The sequence below is a fragment of the Mesoplodon densirostris genome, chromosome 4 (assembly GCF_025265405.1).
Source record: "Mesoplodon densirostris isolate mMesDen1 chromosome 4, mMesDen1 primary haplotype, whole genome shotgun sequence".
Classification (NCBI taxonomy): domain Eukaryota; kingdom Metazoa; phylum Chordata; class Mammalia; order Artiodactyla; family Ziphiidae; genus Mesoplodon; species Mesoplodon densirostris.
In genome coordinates this window covers 148,959,763-148,982,052 of record NC_082664.1, presented here as the reverse complement: position 1 = coordinate 148,982,052, position 22,290 = coordinate 148,959,763, and the positions used below count along the sequence as shown (strand labels likewise).

General features: G+C 38.5%; 1 protein-coding gene across 1 annotated transcript in view; it reads left to right on the top strand.

Moving 5' to 3' along the window:
• HDGFL3 (HDGF like 3) overlaps positions 1 to 22,290 on the top strand; it is a 75,976-nt gene that overhangs the window by 44,950 nt on the left and 8,736 nt on the right. The window contains exons 2-5 of the mRNA XM_060097477.1: positions 5,897 to 5,973; positions 13,804 to 13,942; positions 16,894 to 17,052; positions 21,025 to 21,171. Coding sequence (XP_059953460.1) covers positions 5,897 to 5,973; positions 13,804 to 13,942; positions 16,894 to 17,052; positions 21,025 to 21,171 — 522 coding nt within the window. The remainder of the gene's footprint in view (positions 1 to 5,896; positions 5,974 to 13,803; positions 13,943 to 16,893; positions 17,053 to 21,024; positions 21,172 to 22,290) is intronic.

Sequence of the window (22,290 nt, the reverse complement as noted above, 5' to 3'; positions counted from 1 at the left end):
ATTTGCAGTTATTATAGTCCAAGGCAAATAAATTTCCCTTTCCACAAATCTTCTACAGCTTTCACTATCCAGGTTGGTCCTTCATTATCCTCTTTCACATTTTGGAACAACCTAGATACTTTACTTCAAGTACAAGACTAATCTTTTCCCATTAATAAACAAGAACACATGCCATTCATTACCTTTGCATACATGGTTGTATTTCTGTGTCACTATTGTTCTTAGTATAGTCTCAATCTGCATATCAATTATAACTTAACCAAGGTAACTAACTTCTGTTTCACAGAGAAACTGAGAAATTTGTTATATACAAGTGTTTTAACAAACCAGCAAAGCTCATGGATACACCTAATACACATGTCCTTTCCACTACATAACATATAAAAATTAAAATCATATATATGTTAAAACTACACTTGCTGACCAATGTTTCAGTATTCTGTCTTACTTAGGAATTATTCAAAGATGCAAAGATGATCCTTTAACTCAATTTAATATTAGTCCAAGGTCTTAAAGTTAACTATTGGAAATTATGTTTAATCTTAACATACCACAGAACATAATTACTGTTGATAGAGAAAAGTTTGTCAGAATTATAATTTAAGTTTACGTTTTCCTTCATCTTAAACATTATATGGAAGTAATATTAGCTTATCAGTAGACCCTTTTTTCCTTTTTTTAATGTCCGTTTTATTCTTTTAAAAATTATTTCCTTATTTTTATCTATATGATGATGCCTTTATTTTTTTTATTATTTATTTTTGGCTGTGTTGGGTCTTCGTTGCTGTGTGCGGGCTTTCTCTAGTTGCGGTGAGCAGGGGCTACTCTTCCTTGAGGTGCGCAGGCTTTTCATTGCAGTGGTTCTCTTGTTGCGGAGCTCAGACTCTAGGCGTGTGGGCTTCAGTAGCTTGTGGCATGAGGCCTCAGTAGTTGCGGCTCACGGGCTCTAGAACGCAGGCTCAGTAGTTGTGGCGCACCGGCTTCATTGCTTGCGGCATGTGGGATCTTCCTGGACCAGGGATCGAACCTGTGTCCCCTGCATTGGCAGGCGGATTCTTAACTACTGCACCACCAGGGAAGTCTACTGAGGGAGGTTAGGTAAGAACTTCAGAACTTAAGGAATTCAGATGTAAATTAGTATCTTCATGAGAAACCCCAATTTTATTTTCTTAAATTTACTTATATTACACTCTACAATGATTAAATCCAGATAAAGACAAATTGTTATTTTTAAACCAAAATTGTAAACCAGTCTGATTTGTTCAAAGATTCACTTTGATTACTTAAATTTGGATTCTTATATAAGAATACTTACGAGCTAACAGTTCCTGTGAGAAGGGTTTTTTCTTAAAAAGCCACCACATTTAGTATAGTGTAGCACTCCTTTAATTAAAAAATAGAAAATTGGACATGTTATACATTTTAAAAAATATTAGGAAAATAAACGTGCACTGATGCAATTTTGCGGTCTCAGGGCAGAAATCCCGCAGATTTAAGCAGACTTAATGCTTTTTGTTGTTGTTTTTTTTTATAACATCTTTTATTGGAGTATAATTGCTTTACAATGGTGTGTTAGTTCGTGCTTTATAACAAAGTGAATCAGCTATCCATATACATATATCCCCATATCTCCTCCCTAAGCAGACTTAATGTTAATCAGAAGAAACAAAGGCAACTCATCCACAGAAACCACAGCAGGAGGATGGAATGTTTTATAATGTATATCAAAAACAGCTGGAGGCTTCTTGGTTTTTTTTGTGTGTGTGTGGTACGCGGGCCTCTCACTGTTGTGGCCTCTCCCGTTGTGGAGCACAGGCTCCGGACGCACAAGCTCAGCGGCCATGGCTCACGGGCCCAGCCGCTTCGCGGCATGTGGGATCTTCCCGGACCGGGGTACGAACCCATGTCCCCTGCATCGGCAGGCGGACTCTCAACCACTGTGCCACCAGGGAAGCCCGCTGGAGGCTTCTTAAAACACTGATTCTTAGGCCTAACCCTCATTAGGGTTCTGGACTGAGAACTAGCATTTCTAATGAGTCCGCAGGTGACACTGATGGCGAAGGCCCAGGGATGAACTCTGAGAACAAGTTTTCTAGGAAATGTGAGGCTGCCTGCCTCCAGGCCCCAAGTCCATGGGGCTTGTTAGAGTTGTAGACTCCAAGGGACAGAGAGCCTCAGTTCTAACTGACATTCCCTGTGTCTCTGCAGTGAACGAAGCAGACAGATAAACAATGAACGATAACAAAAAGGCCACCGTATTTGAAGTATTCTACATTCACTTTTTAATTTCTTGAGGATTCTTATACGTTCCTTTATATTAGATTTTTGTAGTTTTATTAGTGTCTGTAAATCAGTAAAAGCAGAGCTCTTTCATTTTAAGAAATTTATATCTAATTTGTTAATACCCTTCCCAGAAATAGGAAAATGTTTCAAACTCACACAAGGAAGGGTAAAGACTCTCAAGTATGCTAGGCACACAGAGAGCCTACGGCTTCAGGTCTACAACTTCAGTTACAGGTTAAAGGAAACACAAAATACATACACTCACTGATCTAGATCTCAAAGGGCTTTTCTTCTTTCCAGTAGAAGCAAGACTTATTCTTCTACAAACCAAAAGACTATTGTACCAGATTATTTGCCCTGTCATACCCAAAAGAGAATAGGTCCCCATCCTCCTATTAATGGGGAATAACACATTGGCTGTGTGCAAACCAGAATCAGAACCAAACATAGCCAATAACCAGAAATAAAAGTGAAAATAAAAGTCAGGAAAATAGAAACAGTAGAAAAACAGAAACTCTGAAGTTAAAGTTCTATTGCCACTTGGTATTCACTCTAGAAGCCAAAACAAACAAACAAAAACCAGTGCCTAGGAGATGCACTCTTTAATTGGTTCAAGAAGGTATATCCACTTGAACAACTTGGTATAATTCCACAACTGTCAAAGTGTAATTTTCTTTCTTTTTTTTTTTTAATTTATTTATTTATTTTTGGCTGTGTTGGGTCTTCGTTTCTGTGTGAGGGCTTTCTCCAGTTGCAGCGAGCGGAGGCCACTCTTCATCCCGGTGCGCGGGCCTCTCACTGTCACGGCCTCTCCCGTTGTGGAGCACAGGCTCCAGACGCTCAGGCTCATTAGTTGTGGCTCACGGGCTTAGTTGCTCCGCGGCACGTGGGATCTTCCCAGACCAGGGCTCGAACCTGTGTCCCCTGCATTGGCAGGCAGATTCTTAACCACTGCGCCACCAGGGAAGCCCAAAGTGTAATTTTCAAAACAAGACTCAGTAAAATATAGTGAGTGCATGTCAACATTTAACACCTTTATGAGGGAACCAGCGTGATGGTAAGGCCACTATTTTGGCATTATTTATTACAGGGGTATGAACTCAGATATTCAAAGGGGCCAGGCAAGCAATGTAAGTAAGGGAAACAGGCATTTACAACATGACCTGGAGAGTGGTGGGGAATGTAGCAAACTTGAGAGAACATACCTTGTCTGAAGGCAGCTGTTGATCATCTTCAGCTAATTGTTGCCTCCTGGGAATGCAAGCTTAGTGTTGCTTATCCCTATCTTTGATATTTTTTCACAGAGGCTATTGTTCTGGATTTTAAGATGACTCTTCCAGTTTTAAAGTGTTGATACCTAATTCAGTTTTTTAAAAACACTGTATGAGCCAAACAAAACATTTCTTCAGGCCAGACATGGCCTAAGGGCCGTCAGTTTGCAACTTCTACAGTAGATGTTAGTTATATAATACAGCGAAGGAAAAGTTTAACCAAAAGTTGTTTTATTTGAAAGAAAAGTTTTAAAAGTTTTTTTAAAAAGATGCACTTTCAGTTTTCTCACAAGAGTGAACAAAATACATGATGTGATAGTGTTTTGTCAGCTAGCAATTCAGTGCCTCCCACATACATAAACATACATTTCCATATTAAGTTCTATTTTTTGTCCATTTAAAATATAGTTATTCATTTTCTGGAGATCTGTATCATAGTGTGAATATTCTTAACATTACTGAACTGTAAATTTAAAAACGGGTAAGATAGAAAATTTTGTTATGTATTTTTTACCACAATAATATATGTATGAGTGTGTGTGTGTGTGTGTGTGTGTGTATAATTGAATATATATTGAATTTTATTCAAAATGAAATCACTCATTTTAAATTGTCTTTGTAGGGTAGTGTATTGAATGTAAAACATACAGGATTTACCCAGAAGTTGTACAGTCAGTAACGGGAAAGCCCAGAGGCAAGGAGATACTTTGACAGGCTGCTGTGGCCTTGTCAAAAGATCATGAGAACTTTTTTAGGGAACTGAATTTGGTAATGGGAATGGTGTTCAATTTGGAGACATTTCAGGAGCCAAATTGGGGAATTTGATGAAAAACTGAATGTGGAGCTTGAGGAAATAATAAAAAGATTAAGGTTTCTTTCTTGGTACTGAGTGTACCAGTACTTAAGATACGAAACAAAAACAGATTCAGAGAAAATTAGTTCAGTTTTAGGCAAGGCATGGAATTTCAGGACTTGAAGGAAACCTAGAGGTTACCTAGTGCAACCATCTCATTTTACAGATGTGAAAGTCATTAAGTGATATCTTCGATATCACAATTGAAGTCAGAAGCAGGACTAAAGTTTCTAGACTGCAAGTCCATCTTTTCTCAGTACACCAGAGCATCTGTTCTGTGACACATGGTTCATTCAGTTCAGAGATGAATGTTGTGATGCTGTAGTAATCCTCAGGCTGTCGCCATATGTTAGTTAAGAAGGCCTGCAGATATCTTCAGGACACAGGATACCAGACCCTTTTCCTTGCTCTATAAACTCCAAGTATGCCTCTTCTTCAGAACTCCAGGCCTTTTCTTTATTTTAAGCTGTTTGTAGGACCTGTAAATGGAAATGGTTTGTAGATGTTTGTAATTTCATTCCTGGAGTTCAAAGGAAAGGTTAGGACTACAGATGGAGAGTTAGGAGTCAAGGACCATTTCTTGCAACATTCTAGGGAATAATGTATATATAACTATGTAGCATTCTAAAGAATTTAGACTTTATCCTATGAGAAGTTCTCAACCTCAGCTGTACATAAAACTTGCTGGGTCTGGGGAAGGATTGATGATCTTTATTTTTAAAAAGCCCCAGAGGTTTCAGATGCACAGCTGTGAGAAGCTGTTGAAGGATTTGACACAACCAAATATGCATTTAAAAAGGTAATGTGAGGGCTTCCCTGGTGGCACAGTGGTTGCGAGTCTGCCTGCCGATGCAGGGGACACGGGTTCGTACTCTAGTCCGGGAAGATCCCACATGCCGCGGAGAGGCTGGGCCCGTGAGCCATGGCCGCTGGGCCTGCGCGTCTGGAGCCTGTGCTCCGCAACGGGAGAGGCCGCAACAGTGAGAGGCCCGCATACCACAAAAAAAAAAAAAAAAAAAGTAATGTGAGCTTCAGTGGATGGGGAGAGACTTGCACTAGTCCAGGCAAGAGATGATATCTTCCAATGACTACATAATATTTTGAGTTAATTTTCCATAATTCTCCTATCTTGTAGGGTGGGGTGTAAAAATTTGTTACTATCCCCCAAAAGTGCATCTTCTGTTTCTTTTTTGTTATTCTTTTGAATTATTTCACTAGGACAGATTCCCAAGAGTAATTCTATTGAGTTGAAGGAAATGAGTAGTTTTGGCTCCTGATTATGTATTACCATAATAGTTACAATCATTTTACAGTGTTACTCTCCATATGGTGTGCCAAATACAACCTTTAGAATCATTTTATAAGGTTCAAGAAAAGGAAAACTGTTGGGATTTTTATTAGAGTGATTTTATTTTGAAATTAGCAATAAATTATCGGAACAATGTTTATATCATATTTATGCTATTTTACATGATTTTATCTTTAATAGATTGATGAACTCCCAGAGGGAGCTGTGAAGCCTCCAGCAAATAAGTATCCTATCTTCTTTTTTGGCACCCATGAAACGTAAGTCAACAAAACAACTTAAATTTTCAACAGTTCTAATTTGATTCTGCTAGACTACATTATATTATATGTTGTTAATATCACTTTATATTATTTTATATGTTGTTAAAATCATAATCAATTATAAAATTGCAAAGATGATATATATTTTCTTAATGTAAAGATTTTTCATTTATTTTGCTTTTGAATATCATTTCTGTTTCTGCTTAAATGTTGGGCATGACCCAGAAGTTTCCTTTAGGACACTTTTAAGACCTAGAGAGATGTCTTCCATTCATATTTCACAGAGCAAAGTTATGTTCTCTCAGTCTTCTTCAATTTGTCAGATGCTGAAGGAAACATACTACCTTTCTAAGTTTTTGTAATTGTGTTTGTCAGAGTACAGATTAAGCTATTGAATAAAGGAAACTGAAAATACAGTGTCTCAAATAATATAGGAATTTACTTCTTTTTTTGGAAACAGTCCAGGGATGGGGGATCTAGATAGATAGATAGATCTGTCTATCAAGGTAGATAGATCAAGGTGGATGTTCAGCTCTGCTCTAGGGACCCAGGTTGCTTCTATTGTGTTGTCCTGCCATTCCCTAGGGCATTGCCCTTGTCTGCTTATTTAAAAAAAAAAAAGAACAAAAACTGGCTCAGCACTACCTGTGCATCTTCCAGGTAGAGGGAAGGGGGAGAGAGAAGAGGTAAGGAAATGACACAGCAGTTGAATATGTGGCTTACAGTTGCATTTATTCCAGTGGCAAGAACTTGGACATATGGTCATATCTAGCTGTAAGGAAGCTGGAAGCATAGTCTCTAGCTAGGCAACTTTGTTGGGGAAGCAAATTGGGAGGAGTATCCATTAAAAGAAAGACAATGATAATGGATGCTAGGGAACCATAGGCAGTCTTGACACACAGAACCTGACACACTGAGAACGTATATGGTTATTTACAACAAGGACACAAATGGAATAGAAACTGCAAATGGGGGGGAAAGCTAAAAACTAAGATGAAATCTTATATTCAGGGTCACCCCCTATGTTCATGTGAATGTTAGTAGAGCCAGGCATGAACTTTTTCTTTGCTTGCTGTCTCTACCACTCTGACATCTTCCTCATTCTTGTATTGAAAGAGAGCTAGCTGGGAGAGGGCCCTTTAAGGCATATTTCTTTCTTGTCTTCATGTGAGAAATTTATGTTTTTTTCAAGAGGTTAGTTTTATTTTCTTTGTTTTATTTTTATCTAATAGACACTTGTGGACTATGCAACTTAACGTTTTTCTCCTTGAAGAGGTTGCTCGAAGCTTAGAAATAAATGTTTTACCTATAGTAATAAGTGCGTAGGGCTTTGTGATACCCATTTTTGTATTTCCCTCATTCCTGCTTCCCTTTTATGTCTATACCATTATTTTGCTTTTTCTTTAGGACCTAATTCCAAGTGATCTGATTGTATATCTAGAACAAGTCAGGATTTGATAAACAAGATTATCACATTTCCATTGCATACACCAAAATCAACCATTTACTAATATTATGTGGTAACTTTCATTCACTTAGTAAACATTTTCTAGATATTCTTTAAGTCACTGAAAATAAAAGTTGCCCTTAAAGAATTTGCCACCCAGTGCCTCCCTGGTGGCGCAAGTGGTTGAGAGTCCGCCTGCCGCTGCAGGGGATACGGGTTCGTGCCCCGGTCTGGGAGGATCCCATATGCCGCGGAGCGGCTGGGCCCGTGAGCCATGGCCGCTGGGCCTGCGCGTCCGAGCCTGCGCTCCGCAACGGGGGGGGGGGCCACAGCAGTGAGAGGCCCGCATACCGAAAAAAAAAAAAAAAAAAAAAAGAATTTGCCACCTGGTATATTGCTAGTAAAAGTAACAGAATCATTGCAGTAAACAGTGTGAAGGATTTTACGGAGTTATTTCTTATAGCATCCTTAATATAAGTCAGTGGCGTAATTCCAAGTCTCAATTCAGTAAAAGCAGTTCTACCAAGGAGCAGTGTGATACAGTCCGTATGTGAGTTTTTTGCTGGTTTGATCATCCAGAGGTAGATTTTGAAACATCTGGAGGAGAATGAACTTTAGAAAACCTGTTATAACATTGTTTCAGCTGATCATTTACTAAGTATTGGGTGTCCTTAAACCTGGGATTATATGCCCTGGCAAGTACCTAATATTCAGTCTCTCTGTGAAGGCAGAGATTGTGTGGATGTTGCTAAGCCCTATATACACAGTGCTTTACACAGTGCCTGGCCCATGGTAGGTGTTTTCTTGTTTCTTTGTGTTTTTTTGATTTTTTGAATTTTATTTTATTTATTATTTTATACAACAGGTTCTTATTAGTCATCAATTTTATACACATCAGTGTATACATGTCAATCCCAATTGCCCAATACATCCCACCCCCACCCCCTGCCACTTTCCCCCCTTGGTGTCCATATGTTTGTCCTCTACATCTGTGTCTCAATTTCTGCCCTGCAAACCAGTTCATGTGTACCATTTTTCTAGGTTCCACATATATGCGTTAATATATGATATTTGTTTTTCTCTTTCTGACTTACTTCACTCTGCATGACAGTCTCTAGATCCATCCACGTCTCAACAAATGAACCAATTTCGTTCCTTTTTATGGCTGAGTAATATTCCATTGTATATATGTACCACATCTTCTTTATCCATTTGTCTGTCGATGGGCATTTAGGTTGCTTCTGACCTGGCTATTGTAAATAGTGCTGCAGTGAACATTGGGGTGCATGTGTCTTTTTGAATTATGGTTTTCTCTGGGTATATGCCCAGTAGTGGGATTGCTGGGTCGTATGGTAGTTCTATTTTTAGTTTTTTAAGGAACCTCCATACCATTCTCCATAGTGGCTGTATCAATTTACATTTCCACCAACAGTGCAAGAGGGTTCCCTTTTCTCCACACCCTCTCCAGCATTTGTTGTCTGTAGACTTTCCAATGATGCCCATTCTGACTGGTGTGAGGTGATACCTCATTGCAGTTTTGATTTGCATTTCTCTAATAATTAGTGATGTTGAGCAACTTTTCATGTGCTTCTTGGCCATCTGTATGTCTTCTTTGGAGAAATGTCTGTTTAGGTCTTCTGCCCATTTTTGGATTGAGTTGTTTGTTTTTTTAGTATTGAGCTGCATGAGCTGTTTATATATTTTGGAGATTAATCCTTTGTCCATTGATTCATTTGCAAATATTTTCTCCCATTCTGAGGGTTGTCTTTTCATCTTGTTTATGGTTTCCTTTGCTTTGCAAAAGCTTTGAAGTTTCATTAGGTCCCATTTGTTTATTTTTGTTTTTATTTCCATTACTCTAGGAGGTGGGTCAAAAAGAATCTTGCTGTGATTAATGTCAAAGAGTGTTCTTCCTATGTTTTCCTCTAAGAGTCTTACAGTGTCCATTCTTACATTTAGGTCTCTAATCCATTTTGAGTGTATTTTTGTGTATGGTGTTAGGGAGTGTTCTAATTTCATTCTTTTACATGTAGCTGTCCAGTTTTCCCAGCACCACTTATTGAAGAGACTGTCTTTTCTCCATTGTATATCCTTGCCTCCTTTGTCATAGATTAGTTGACCATAGGTGCGTGGGTTTATCTCTGGGCATTCTATCTTGTTCCATTGATCTGTGTTTCAGTTTTTGTGCCAGTACCATACTGTCTTGATTACTGTAGCTTTGTAGTTTAGGCTGAAGTCAGGGAGTCTGATTCCTCCAGCTCCGTTTTTTTCCCTCAGGACTGCTTTGGCTATTCGGGGTCTTTTGTGTCTCCATACTATTTTAAGATGATTTGTTCTAGTTCCATAAAAAATGCCATTGGTAATTTGATAGGGGTTGCATTGAATCTGTAGATTGCTTTGGGTAGTATAGTCGTTTTCACAATATTGATTCCTCCAATCCAAGAACATGGTATATCTCTCCATCTGTTGGTATCATCTTTAATTTCTTTCATCAGTGTCTTATAGTTTTCTGCATACAGGTCTTTTGTCTCCCTAGGTAGGTTTATTCCTAGGTATTTTGTTCTTTTTGTTGCAGTGGTAAATGGGAGTGTTTCCACAATTTCTCTTTCAGATTTTTAATCATTAGTGTATAGGAATGCAAGAGATTTCTGTGCATTAATTTTGTATCCTGCAACTTTACCAAATTCATTGGCATCTTTAGGATTCTCTATGTATAGTATCATGTCATCTGCAAACAGTGACAGTTTTACTCCTTCTTTTCCGATTTGTATTCCTTTTATTTATTTTTCTTCTCTGATTGCCGTGGCTAGGACTTCCATAACTAGGTTGAATATTAGTGGCAAGAGTGGACATCCTTGTCTCGTTCCTGATCTTAGAGGATATGCTTTCAGTTTTTCCCCATTGAGAATGATGTTTGCTGTGGGTTTGTCATATATGGCCTTTATTATGTTGAGGTATGTTCCCTCTATGCCCACTTTCTGGAGACTTTTTATCATAAATGGGTGTTGAATTTTGTCACAAGCTTTTTCTGCATCTATTGAGATGATCATGTGGGTTTTATTCTTCAATTTGTTAATATGGTGTATCACATTGATTGATTTGCATATATTGAAGAATCCTTGCATCCCAGGGACAAATCCCACTTGATCATGGTGTATGATCCTTTTAATGTGTTGTTGGATTCTAGTTTTTTTTGTTGTTTGCTAGTATTTTGTTGAGGATTTTTGCATCTATATTCATCAGTGATTGGTCTGTAATTTTTCTTTTTTTGTAGTATCTTTGTCTGGTTTTGGTATCAAGGTGACGGTGGCCTCGTAGAATGACTTCAGGAGTGTCTAAAACTAGCTGTTGAATGAATTAAAATTTATTAAATGAAATAAATGAAAGGGGGGGAAAGTATGTGGAAGGTGAGGAACTTAACAAGAAAACTGTGTCAGCAGGAGTACCCCCAGGCAGGACCAGAATTTTCCTCAGAACATGGCTTTGAATCTGTTGCTCAGACAGATAGCTGATTGGAGTCCCAGTTTCTTTGAATCTGTTGCTCGGATAGGTAGGTGATTGGAGCCCCAATTTCTTCTGCTCCATATAACTTTACCCCAGTAGTTTTAGTCTGGACAATTTTCAAGGCAGCCTTTGTCAGGAAAAAAAATAACATCCTTAGAGCATATAACTTTGAACAATTCTATTTTCTGGCCTACCCTTTAAAATTTATAAAACATACAGCAAAGTTAACCAGTTGAGAGGGGATTTGATTTGTGGAGTTATCTATAATCCGGGAAAAACCAAGATTGTCTATCAAAAACAAGAACTTGTTTTAGAATAGCTCATTCGGTGTCCCTCTTTCTGGGAACAGCTAACATGGCCAGTTGAATCATTAACCTTGACTCCTGTGGCATAATTAAAGTACAGACAAGCTCTGGTTAGTATCTATAGCTGACGTGAACCTCAGGCAGCTTAGCCCGCAATTAATTCCTATACATAGAGTCAAGGACTGGAGAAAGGTCAAAAGCCACAGTCTAATAATTCATGTCAGATTGCTCTAAAAGTGAAATCACCATACCCAAAGTCACATTTCCTTCTCATGCTCAGTTTGTCAGGCATTTGGTTAGAATGTCCAGTATCCTGATAAACCATCTCTGGATTCAGTGAAATGCAGTCATGCTGAACGATTAAAGGTGAACAGTCAAGGAAAGTTTGGTGATTGGGGTCAGAAAGCTTCCTCGGGTGATTTTATCAACTTGAATTCTTGACCAGCTGGGCAGTGTAAGGAAGGGATCAGTACTAAGATCCAGTCAGAAAATGGAATTTATAAAACTTAGAAGGAAACTGTTAACCTATCGTCGCAAAGCTTTCAACATCATCTCTGCTGATAAGTTCCAAATATATATCTCCAGCACAGACCTTTCCCCTGAATTCCAGAATCACCTGCCCAGTTGCCTACTTGACATCTTCACTGGGATATCTAACCAAGTTTTCAAATTCAACATCCAAAACTAAGCTTTTCACCTTCAAATCTTGTTCTCTCAAAAATCTTTCCTTTCAGTAAATATCAACTGCATTCTTCTAATTGCTCAATCTAAAACCTTGGAGATAGCCTCAGTTCCACCCTCTCTCTCACGTGCGGTATCTAGCCCATTAACAAATACCTTGGCTCTTTCTTGAGAGTGAATTCAGAATCCAGCCACCTCTCACCAACTGCACTGCTTACAACTGGTCCAAGTCACCACTGTTACTTCAAGAGCCTAATTAGTCTCTCTGCTTCTACCCTAGTACCCAGTTCTTCAGTGTGTTTTCAACACAGCAGCCAAAGTGGCGCTGTTAAAACACAAATTGTCACTTCTCAAAACCTTTAATGGCTTCCCATGTGATTCAAAGCCTTTGTAGTGGCCTCCAAGGCCTGACATAATCTGTGCTCCCCCCCTGTTACCTCTCTGACCTCATCTCACACAGCTCTCTCTTCACTCATTTCAGTCTAGCCACAGTGGCCTCTTAATTTTTCAGACACACTAGGCATTCTCCCACCTCAGGGTCTGTTGTACTTGCTCTTCCTTCAGTCTGCTCTACTCTTCCCCAGATAGCTGCATGGGTTCTTCCTTCACCCCATTCAGTTCTTAGATGTTCCCTTTTCAGTGAGGCCTTCCTTCTTGGTCTGTATGTCTAAAACTGTAAAATCCACCCCAGTCCTTAACCATCCCCCTCCTCTGCTTCATGTATATATTTATTGATTTATTTTCAGCACACAGTACTATGTATTTTATTTATTTATCTTCTTTATTGTCTAGACCCCTACCCTTGCTACTAGAATGTATGCTCCATGAAGGCAGAGACATTCCATCTCTTTGTTCCCTGAAGAATCCCCAACACCTCTGGAATAGTGCCTTACACATTAGAGATGTTCGATAAAATTTGTTGAATAAATGAATCTTAGTTTGAAATGAGTCTCAGCCAGCATGTGGGCCTCCACCATCTCATTCACCAGGTTAATATCATAGATAATAATGCTGAAGACTCTAATTTAAATGCTCAGATCTATTAGCCAGCCCCAGGATTTATTCTAACTCGTTTTCTTTTTATAATTATGACTAATTTAGGATAAGGTTTAAATTGGATAAGATTCTATCTACTTTGCCACTTCTAATTTTTTTCTTGTGTAGTGCCTCATTAAACACTAATGCTGGGGCTTCCCTGGTGGCGCAGTGGTTGAGAGTCCGCCTGCCGATGCAGGGGACACGGGTTCGTGCCCCGGTCCGGGAAGATCCCACATGCCATGGAGCAGCTGGGCCCGTGAGCCATGGCCGCTGAGCCTGCGCGTCAGGAGCCTGTGCTCCGCAACGGGAGAGGCCACAGCAGTGAGAGGCCCGTGTACCGCAAAAAAAAAAAAAAAAAACACTAATGCTTTTCTAATTTATAGAAATAATAGTGAATAAATACACTAATGTGGCATAAAGAGTTAAAAAATCATTTTTTAATCCAGTGTTTATGTTTTTACTGTGAGTCTTAAAAAACCCTTACCTGTGAAAGATTAGCATAGGTAAGTCTTAGTTTAAGATGGTGATTTAAGTGGTCAAAGTAGGCATCTTTAAAACTACTTTTAAAGTAGTTTAACTAAAAATCAAATTCAAAACAAAAAAGAAATTAGTAATTTAAAAGTAAAATCAAAGTAACACTGTCCCAGGGTTGCTGGCTTGTGTACCTATCTGTCTATTTTTTCTACCTTGAAATATATGTGCAAAACATCTTGTGATATGTGTCTAACTGAGAGGGTTTATTTATACTTTTAATGTATTTACTAAAATATGCTCTGACACTTGAGTTGATACTAAAAATATCTTATATTTGAAGGTCAAAATATCAAATCTCTTTCTAATATATCTCTGCAGTGCATTTTTAGGTCCCAAAGACCTTTTCCCTTATAAGGAATACAAAGACAAGTTTGGAAAGTCAAACAAACGGAAAGGATTTAATGAAGGATTGTGGGAAATAGAAAATAACCCAGGAGTAAAGTTTACTGGATACCAGGTGATGGTTTACTTCATTATCACTTGCTACATCTCATTTTTTATTTTAACTCTTTTTTGGATCTTTCTTATATGTCCTTTGTGCTAATGATTACCCACCACCCATTTGAAGTCAGAATTCTCTCTGGCTCCAGTAGCACTTTGGATTAAATGTACAGGCATACCTTGCTCTGTTGCACTTCACAGATACTGCATTTTTTACAAATCAAAGGTTTGTGGCAACCCTGCGTTGAGCAAGCTTGTTGGCCCCATTTTTCCAACAGCATTTGCTCACCTCATGTCTTGGCATCACATTTTGGTAATTCTCTCAGTATTTCAAACTTCTTCATTATTCTTACATTTGTTATAGTGACTTGTGATCAGTGCTCTTTGATGTTACTATTATAATTGTTTTGGGGCACCACACACCACACCCATATAAGACAGTAAACTTAATTGATAATGTTGTGTGTGTTCTGACTGTGCCACTGATCAGCCATTCCCCTTTCTCCCTCTCCTTGAGCCTCCCTATCCCCTGAGACACAACAGTATTGAAGCTGGGCCAATTAATAACCCTGCAATGGCATCTTAAGTATTCAGGTGAAAGGAAAAATCACACATCTCTTACTTTAAATCAAAAGCTAGCAATGAGGGCTTCCCTGGTGGTGCAGTGGTTGGGAGTCCGCCTGCCGATGCAGGGGACACAGGTTCGTGCCCCGGTCCGGGAAGATCCCACATGCCGCAGAGCGGCTGGGCCCGTGAGCCATGGCCGCTGAGCCTGCGCGTCCGGAGCCTGTGCTCCGCAACGGGAGAGGCCACAACAGTGAGAGGCCCGCGTACCGCAAAAAAAAAAAAAAAAAAAAAAAAAAAAGGCTGGAAATGATTAAGCTTAGTGAGGAAGGCATGTCGAAAACTGGAATAGGCTGAAAGCTAGGCCTCTTGGAGCCAAGCAGTTAGCCAAGTTTTGAATGCAAGGGAAAAGTTCTTGAAAGAATTTAAAAGTACTACTCCGGTGAACACATGAATAATAAGAAAGCAAAACAGCCTTATTGCTGCTGTGGAGAAGGTTTGCGTAGTCTGGATAGAAGATCAAACCGGCCACAACATTCCCTTAAGCTAAAGCCTAATCTAGAGAAGGCCGTAACTCTCTTCAATTCTCTGAACACTAAGAGAGGTGAGGAAGTACAGAAGAAAAGTTTGAAGCTATCCGAGGTTGATGCCAGAGGTTTAAGGAAAGAAGCCATTTCTATAACATACAAGTGCAAGGTGAAGCAGCAAGTGCTGATGTAGAAACCGCAGCAAGTTATCCAGAAGATCTAGCTAAGATAATTAATGAAGGTGGCTACATTAAACAACAGATTTTCGATGTAGATGAAATGGCCTTCTATTGGAAGATGCCATCTAGGACTTTCATAGCTAGAGAGGAGAAGTCTGTGCCTGACTTCAAAGCCTCAAAGGACAAGCTGACTCTTGTTAGGAGCTAATGCAACTGGTGACTTTCAGTTGAAGCCAGTGCTCATTGACCATTCTAGAAATCCTAGGGCCCTTAAGAATTATGCTGAATCTACTCTGCCTGTGTTTTATAAATGGAACACAAAAGCCTGAATGACAGCACAGTCTATTGACAACATGGTATACTAAATATTTTAAGCCCACCGTTGAGACCTACTGCTCAGAAAAAAAGATTCCTTTGAAAATCTTGATATTACTGCTTGTTGACAATGCACCTGGTCACACAGAAGCTCTAATGGAGATGTACAATGAGATCAGTGTTGTTTTCATGCCTCCAAACACAACATCCATTCTGCAGCCATGGATGAAAGAGTAATTTAGACTTTCAAGTTTATTAAGAAATACATTTTGTAAGGCTATAGCTGCCATAGATGATGATTCCTCTGATGGATCTGGGCAAAAGTCAGTTGAAAACCTTCTGGAAAGTATTCCAGCATTCTAGATGCTATTAAGAACATTCATGATTCATAGGAAGAGGTCAGAATATCAACATTAACAGGAGTTTGGAAAAAGTGGATTCCAAACCTCATGGATGACTTGGAGGGTTTCAAGACTTCAGTGGAGGCAGGAACTGCAGATGTGGTGGAAATGGCAAGAGAATTAGAATTAGAAGCAGAGCCTGGAGATGTAACTAAATTGTTGCAAACTCCTGCTAAAACTTGAATGGATAAGGAATTGCTTCTGATGGATGAGCAGAGTGTAGTTTCTTGAGATGAAAGCTACTCCTGGTGAAGATGCTGTGAAGATTGTTGACATGACCACAAAGGATTCAGAACATTATATAAACTTAGTTGATAAAGTGGTGATCGGGGTTTGAGAGGACTGACTCCAATTTTCAAAGAAATTCTATGGTGGGTAAAATGCTATCCAGCTGCATTGCCTGCTACAGAGAAATCATTTGTCAATTGACACTGCAGACTTCACTGTTGTCTTATTTTAAGAAGTTGCCACAGCCTCCCAGCCTTCAGCAGCCACCACCCTGACCAGTCAGCAACCATCAGCATGGCTGACCCTCCACCAGCAAAAAGATGAGGACTCGCTGAAGGCTCAGATGATGGTTAGCATTTTTTAGCAATAAAATATTTTTAAATTAAGGTATATACATTGTTTTTATAGACATAATGCTACTGCAAACTTAATAGACTACAGTTTAGTATAAACATAACTTTTATATGCACTGGGGAACCAAAAAATTCATGTGACTTGCTTTATTGTGATATTTGCTTTATTGCGGTGGTCTGGAACTGAACCTGCAGTATCTCCGAGGTATGCCTGTAATTCTGTTACCTTAAGAGGGTTCATGTCAGTTGGTCACTGGAAAATTGAAGTTGACAGCCGTTTATTTTGAAAATCTTGAGTAAGCTGAACTTCTTCTAATTGGAATAGAATGATTCTTTTCATAGTCTGTAGTCTTTGCTATTTTTCAAAAATGTAATTAGCTAATATTTTATTATCTCTTAGGCAATTCAGCAACAGAGCTCTTCAGAAACCGAGGGAGAAGGCGGGAATACTGCAGATGCAAGCAGTGAGGAAGAAGGTGATAGAGTAGAAGAAGATGGAAAAGGCAAAAGAAAGAATGAAAAAGCAGGCTCAAAACGGAAAAAGTCATACACTTCAAAGGTTACTGAGAAACCTCTCCCATTGTTGTTAATGCTGTATGCATATTCATTAAAGGTTTTTAGATTACTTTTAATTCATTCACTGGGCACATAGAAATATATTAGCTCTGTGGAGCCTCTGCCTTTAGAGACAGTAATATATCTGAGGGGAATAAGACAGGTGATCTTAGATGTGAGGGTAACTGGTATTGACTCATAAGGGCTATTGACCCTGAAAATAGCACCTCCTCCGTTGGAGGAGGACTGTTCTTTAATCAAGGATGTAAGAATAGGTATTCCTCTTATAACAACCCCCAGGTGAGCCCTGAAGAATTTAGGAATATAGGAGACTCAGTACAGTTTAGGACTATGTCTAGTATTATAGATATAAATATAATGATAGACTCTTTCTTGTCTCTCTGCTTTAAAGAATGTGCTTTGGCTCTTTATTTGTTCAGTTCTCATATTTCCAGGTCACCTATTCTATGTCAGACACTCGTACTGGGTAGATAGTTGTGAGCAAATCCAACGCCATTCCTACCCTCATGTAACTTACAATACAGTGGGTTGGGGGGTGGAAACACAGAGTTAAGAAACAAATAATAAATAACTGTAAATTCTGAAAGGGCTATGAGGGAAATGAATGGGAGCAGGGAACAACGGAATAAGTGTATCTATTTAGATAGAGTGGCCGGGCCTTTCCGAAAAGATGAAATTTATGCTGAGACCTGAAAGAAGAGCATGGGACGAGGAGTGCGTGTGGCAGAGCAGCAAAGCTCTGAGGGAGGGAAGAGTTTGACGTGGCCTGGATTGAAAGAAGGCAGGCATGATTGGAGAATCATGATCAGGAGGGAGAGACAGACAAGGGCTAAATAATGGAAACTGGCATGCCATGTTAAGGAGTTTGAATTTTATTCCAGATGTAACAATAATTTATTGGAGGCGTGACATGATCCTTGATTTACACATTGGAAGTTTAGGTTTTTCATACAGTAATTCAGAAATACAATTGAAAAAACTATGATATTGTGGAAATTGTTCACCTTTTAAAAACTTAAAGCAAGGTAGATGGATCTTTGAAGATAAAGATCGGTACAAGTTTTGCTGCAATTGGTCTGTCACACAGTTGAATACTTGGACAAATTACTTCCATTTAGACTCTGGTATTTAGTGGCTGGATATACTTAGGAAATTCCTTAAAAACAAGTATCAAGGGTTTCTTAGACTATCAACATTTTATTTTACAGTCTATAAAATCCACCCAACTGGCATAGGGGTAAAATTGTATGAATGCATGTTACTTCCTGTACACCTAATGAAAAACATGGTATATGCCTTAAATGGGGGTAAAGTTTGCAAATGGCAACAAAATAACTAGAATTTTCCCTAACAGACTGTATGTTCCATAGGGGTTATTTTTTAAGCTGAATTTCTTTTAACATTTTGGACTTCATTTAAATACCCAGTTGAACTTAATTTAGTTTATGATTGCCTGCTGAGCTTCTGTGTAATGTGTTGCACCACCCTAAATTATCTAAGCTCTCTAAGGTACCTGAGGTATTTAATAGTGTGGATATTTGGCTTTTAAATGTCATTATTTCATCACTCTTGTGAAAGCCAGAGTAATAGGGCTCATACCTGGGGTGGATTTATAATTTAAAGTAGTGAAGAGGTAAATACATACTTTACTTACTAAGGCTTATCGATTTTAAATTAAAGAATCATTTCCTTTGCTTTCCTTCAAGATCACAACTTTCATGATCACTTAAGAACCATGATTTTTAATTTTCAATATCAACTGAGTAAACTAGCACAATAGTTCTCAAACTTTTGCATGCATCAGAATCACCTGGAGGGCTTGTTAAAATACTAATTGCTGAGTGTCGGCACCCCCCACCATTTTCTATTTTAGTAGGTCTAGGGCAGGGTCCAGGGTGGGGAATTAAATATCCAGTGAGCTGATGTTGCTGATCTGGGAACCACATTTAGAGAACCACTTACCTCATATAACCTCACTGCTCTCTTTGGCTTCCCAAATGTTTCCTTTTTGTTGAATATGGTGATTTTTTATACATCTGTTACTTGAATAATCTTCCTTTACCACTAAACTTTTGGTTCACAGACTTTTTTGACTGCATCCAAGTTAGGTTGAGGGAGAAGTCCCACTTTCCCTCTACCTCACCTAATTCTGTTTTTCTGTGGAAAAAAAATGTTCATAATGAAGAGCCATAGTATAAGCACATTTGAGGGAGGATATGTATATATCATTTTAGCAGTAAGTGTATTGTGATTCATATTTGAGCCATAACAGATACTAGAAGACTATAAGCAAAAAATATTTTGCATGCAAGTTATTTACTGTATAAAGTAGGGCTAATCAGAGAGCCTCACAACAAACTAAACTCATGATGATAGTAAACCGTTAGTAATCTTAGTTAAAAACAAAAGATAGTAACAGTTGGACACACAGCCAATTCAAAACCATATTGATGAAACTGATGAAGGGTCCTTCCCCAAAATTACAGGAATTGCGACGATCTGCATAAGCACAGTAAGAGCTTTCTAAGCTTACCAAATATAGCTTGGCAGCCAGATTTCTTAGTAGAATACCGAATGTGACTCATTAGTAAAACATAGTAATGCCCTAATTCTAGTCTATGTATATCAAATTATGAAGCTTAAAAACTCACTTGTAAGATTACTCGTAAGTATCCTTTGTAAGCACTATACATTTTAGGGAGTTCTACCTTATTATCTGTAAGAACTGCAGGTCAAGGACTATTACTTGAGAATTACTATATAAAGCAACTACTGCATTTCAATAATTATACTGTATTTACTAGGAGAACAAAAGTATTTCACTTTTTATATCATCATACTTGATCTAAACTTTAACTCCACGCACTCCATGTTTGGATTATTAAATCCCTGCTATCCCTCCTTGTAAAAAGTAAAAATGAAGTCATTTTAAACTGACATTTTGGGCTTGGTTGGTAGTTTCAGTTAAGTAAAATAGAAGCAATGTAATTACATATTCTATCACATAGCTAGAAGATATTTTCTCTTTGAAAGTTGCATTTTAAAATATTGATTGTCTCAGAAAGCTCAGATTTGCTAATTCATTTCTGTAAGACCAAAAGTGACTTGCCTTATGAGTTTTGCCTTAGCTGTTATTTGCCATGTGCTTAAAGATTCATAAAATTTCTCAAAAAGGAAATGTAAGTGAAATGCTACATTTTATTTTCTTAAAGGTGCACAACGGGGCCAGCTTTTGATCATTTTAATGCTGTTCTGCAAAGCAGCTCTGGCTGCAAACTATAATTGTATTTTCATCTTCACTGTAGAGTTCATCTTGGTTTCAAATGCAAGTTGATAAGAAAAAAAGGGCTAGTTTACCAGTGTGGCCTTGAGTTCTTAAATAACTATCCATAATTTTAAAGATTAAAGTTAATTCATGTCATATGGTGATAGAAAAGTTTTGTCAAGATCATCCCATGTATACCATTAACCAAACAGCTTCCATAAGTGTTCCAACATGAATATCCATATAGTATCCTAGATAGTTTACCTTGCTTCTCTGGACCTCACATTCTACTGTGAAATGATGGGGAAGGACAAGGAGACCTTTAGGGTGCCTTCTAGCTCTGTAGCCTTCCTAGAGTGGTGTCCATCAGCTATATTTATTCATTGACAGTGTTCCAGGTATGTGAATCTCTATTTTCTTCTTTTAATATCACACTGCTGGAAAGAACTAGAAGGTTATCCAGTCCACCTCTACTTCCTTTCCAGCTGTTTAAACTGAGGCCCCGTGAGGTGAACTGACTTGTCCAAGGTCACCTAGCTCAGTCATGGCACACTGCCATGTTGTATTGGTATATCCTGTATCAAGCCACAAAGACTGGATATAGGTCAGCTACTTCTACATTTCTTACTTACATTTGTGCGTTTGGGTTTCTACTTTTGACTATACTTTTTAACTTGTCTAAATATTTAGAAATCCTCTAAACAGTCCCGGAAATCTCCAGGAGATGAAGATGACAAGGACTGCAAAGAAGAAGAAAATAAAAGCAGCTCTGAGGGTGGAGATGCCGGCAATGACACAAGAAACACAACTTCAGACTTGCAAAAAACCAGTGAAGGGGTAAGAATATACCTGTAATTTCTCTTATCTTCCTGTTAACTTAGAAGACATTTTGCCTCAGAACAGGTTTCATATCTCAGCATTAGTAAACGTTGCCTTAGTAAATGGAGAAACATTCTCAGCTTGACATATACATTCACTCACAGCTCCTGAATAGGTGATCAGATGCTTAGAATCTGAGAACAAAAGAGAGCTGGGTGGGAATTACACCTGTCTATCAGTTCGGAACTCTGACAGGTTTATTCTTTTTTAAACTAACTTCAGCACCTTGAGAGTTTTTTAGAAGTCAGGCATGAAGTATTGAAATTATGAAATGCCACCTCAGAATTTGACAGTTGTATTTCTTATATTATAAAATGAATGGCATGTTCAAAATAGGGTATTTTATACTGCTTCTTTCTTAGAAGCAGTATGTAATTTAATATACCCATGGGGATTTTAAACATTTAAATATTCAAGCTATATGTGAATATTAATGTTTAAAGTAACCAAGGGGAAAACTTGTACACTTTGAATCTTGTTAACTTTTGTTAACCTCTGTTAACTTCAAAGTCACGGGCAAGTACACCTTTGTAAAAGTTTTAGTGAAGGCAGATTTTGCCCCTGGTCATTTTCCATGAGTCTTTATGAAGACTAATTGGACAGCGGCAAATCATTTTAAAACAATACTGATAAAATAAATTATTATTACTTTTTAGTTAAATTCTGGTTTCAGCTGAGTTCTTGCTTCCTCTTGTCATTACTGTTCACCTCTCAACTGTCTCCTCCTGCTCCCAGTTACCCATAATTTCTCCCAAGTTATGATTCTATTTATTCCCTTGTTTCTCTTACCCAGCTCAGTTTACTCCATCCTCTGCCTGTCTTCCTTCTCTTGACCTCTCTCCAATAAATAGTCCTCTGTCATTACCTTTGCCTGCAGCCCTCCCAGGGACACAGAGCTGCTAACAGTCACTAAAGGCTTGAGTACCTGACTTGGATTTGATTTTCTTTTTATCTCACCTGCTACCTTCCTTCATCCTAGGTAACTTCAGTATGTGTATAGCAAAAACTCCCGCAACTTGTCTCCCCTTTTACTGCCGATCCCATTTCTAGCTGTACTTCCTGTGACAGAGGAAGAGG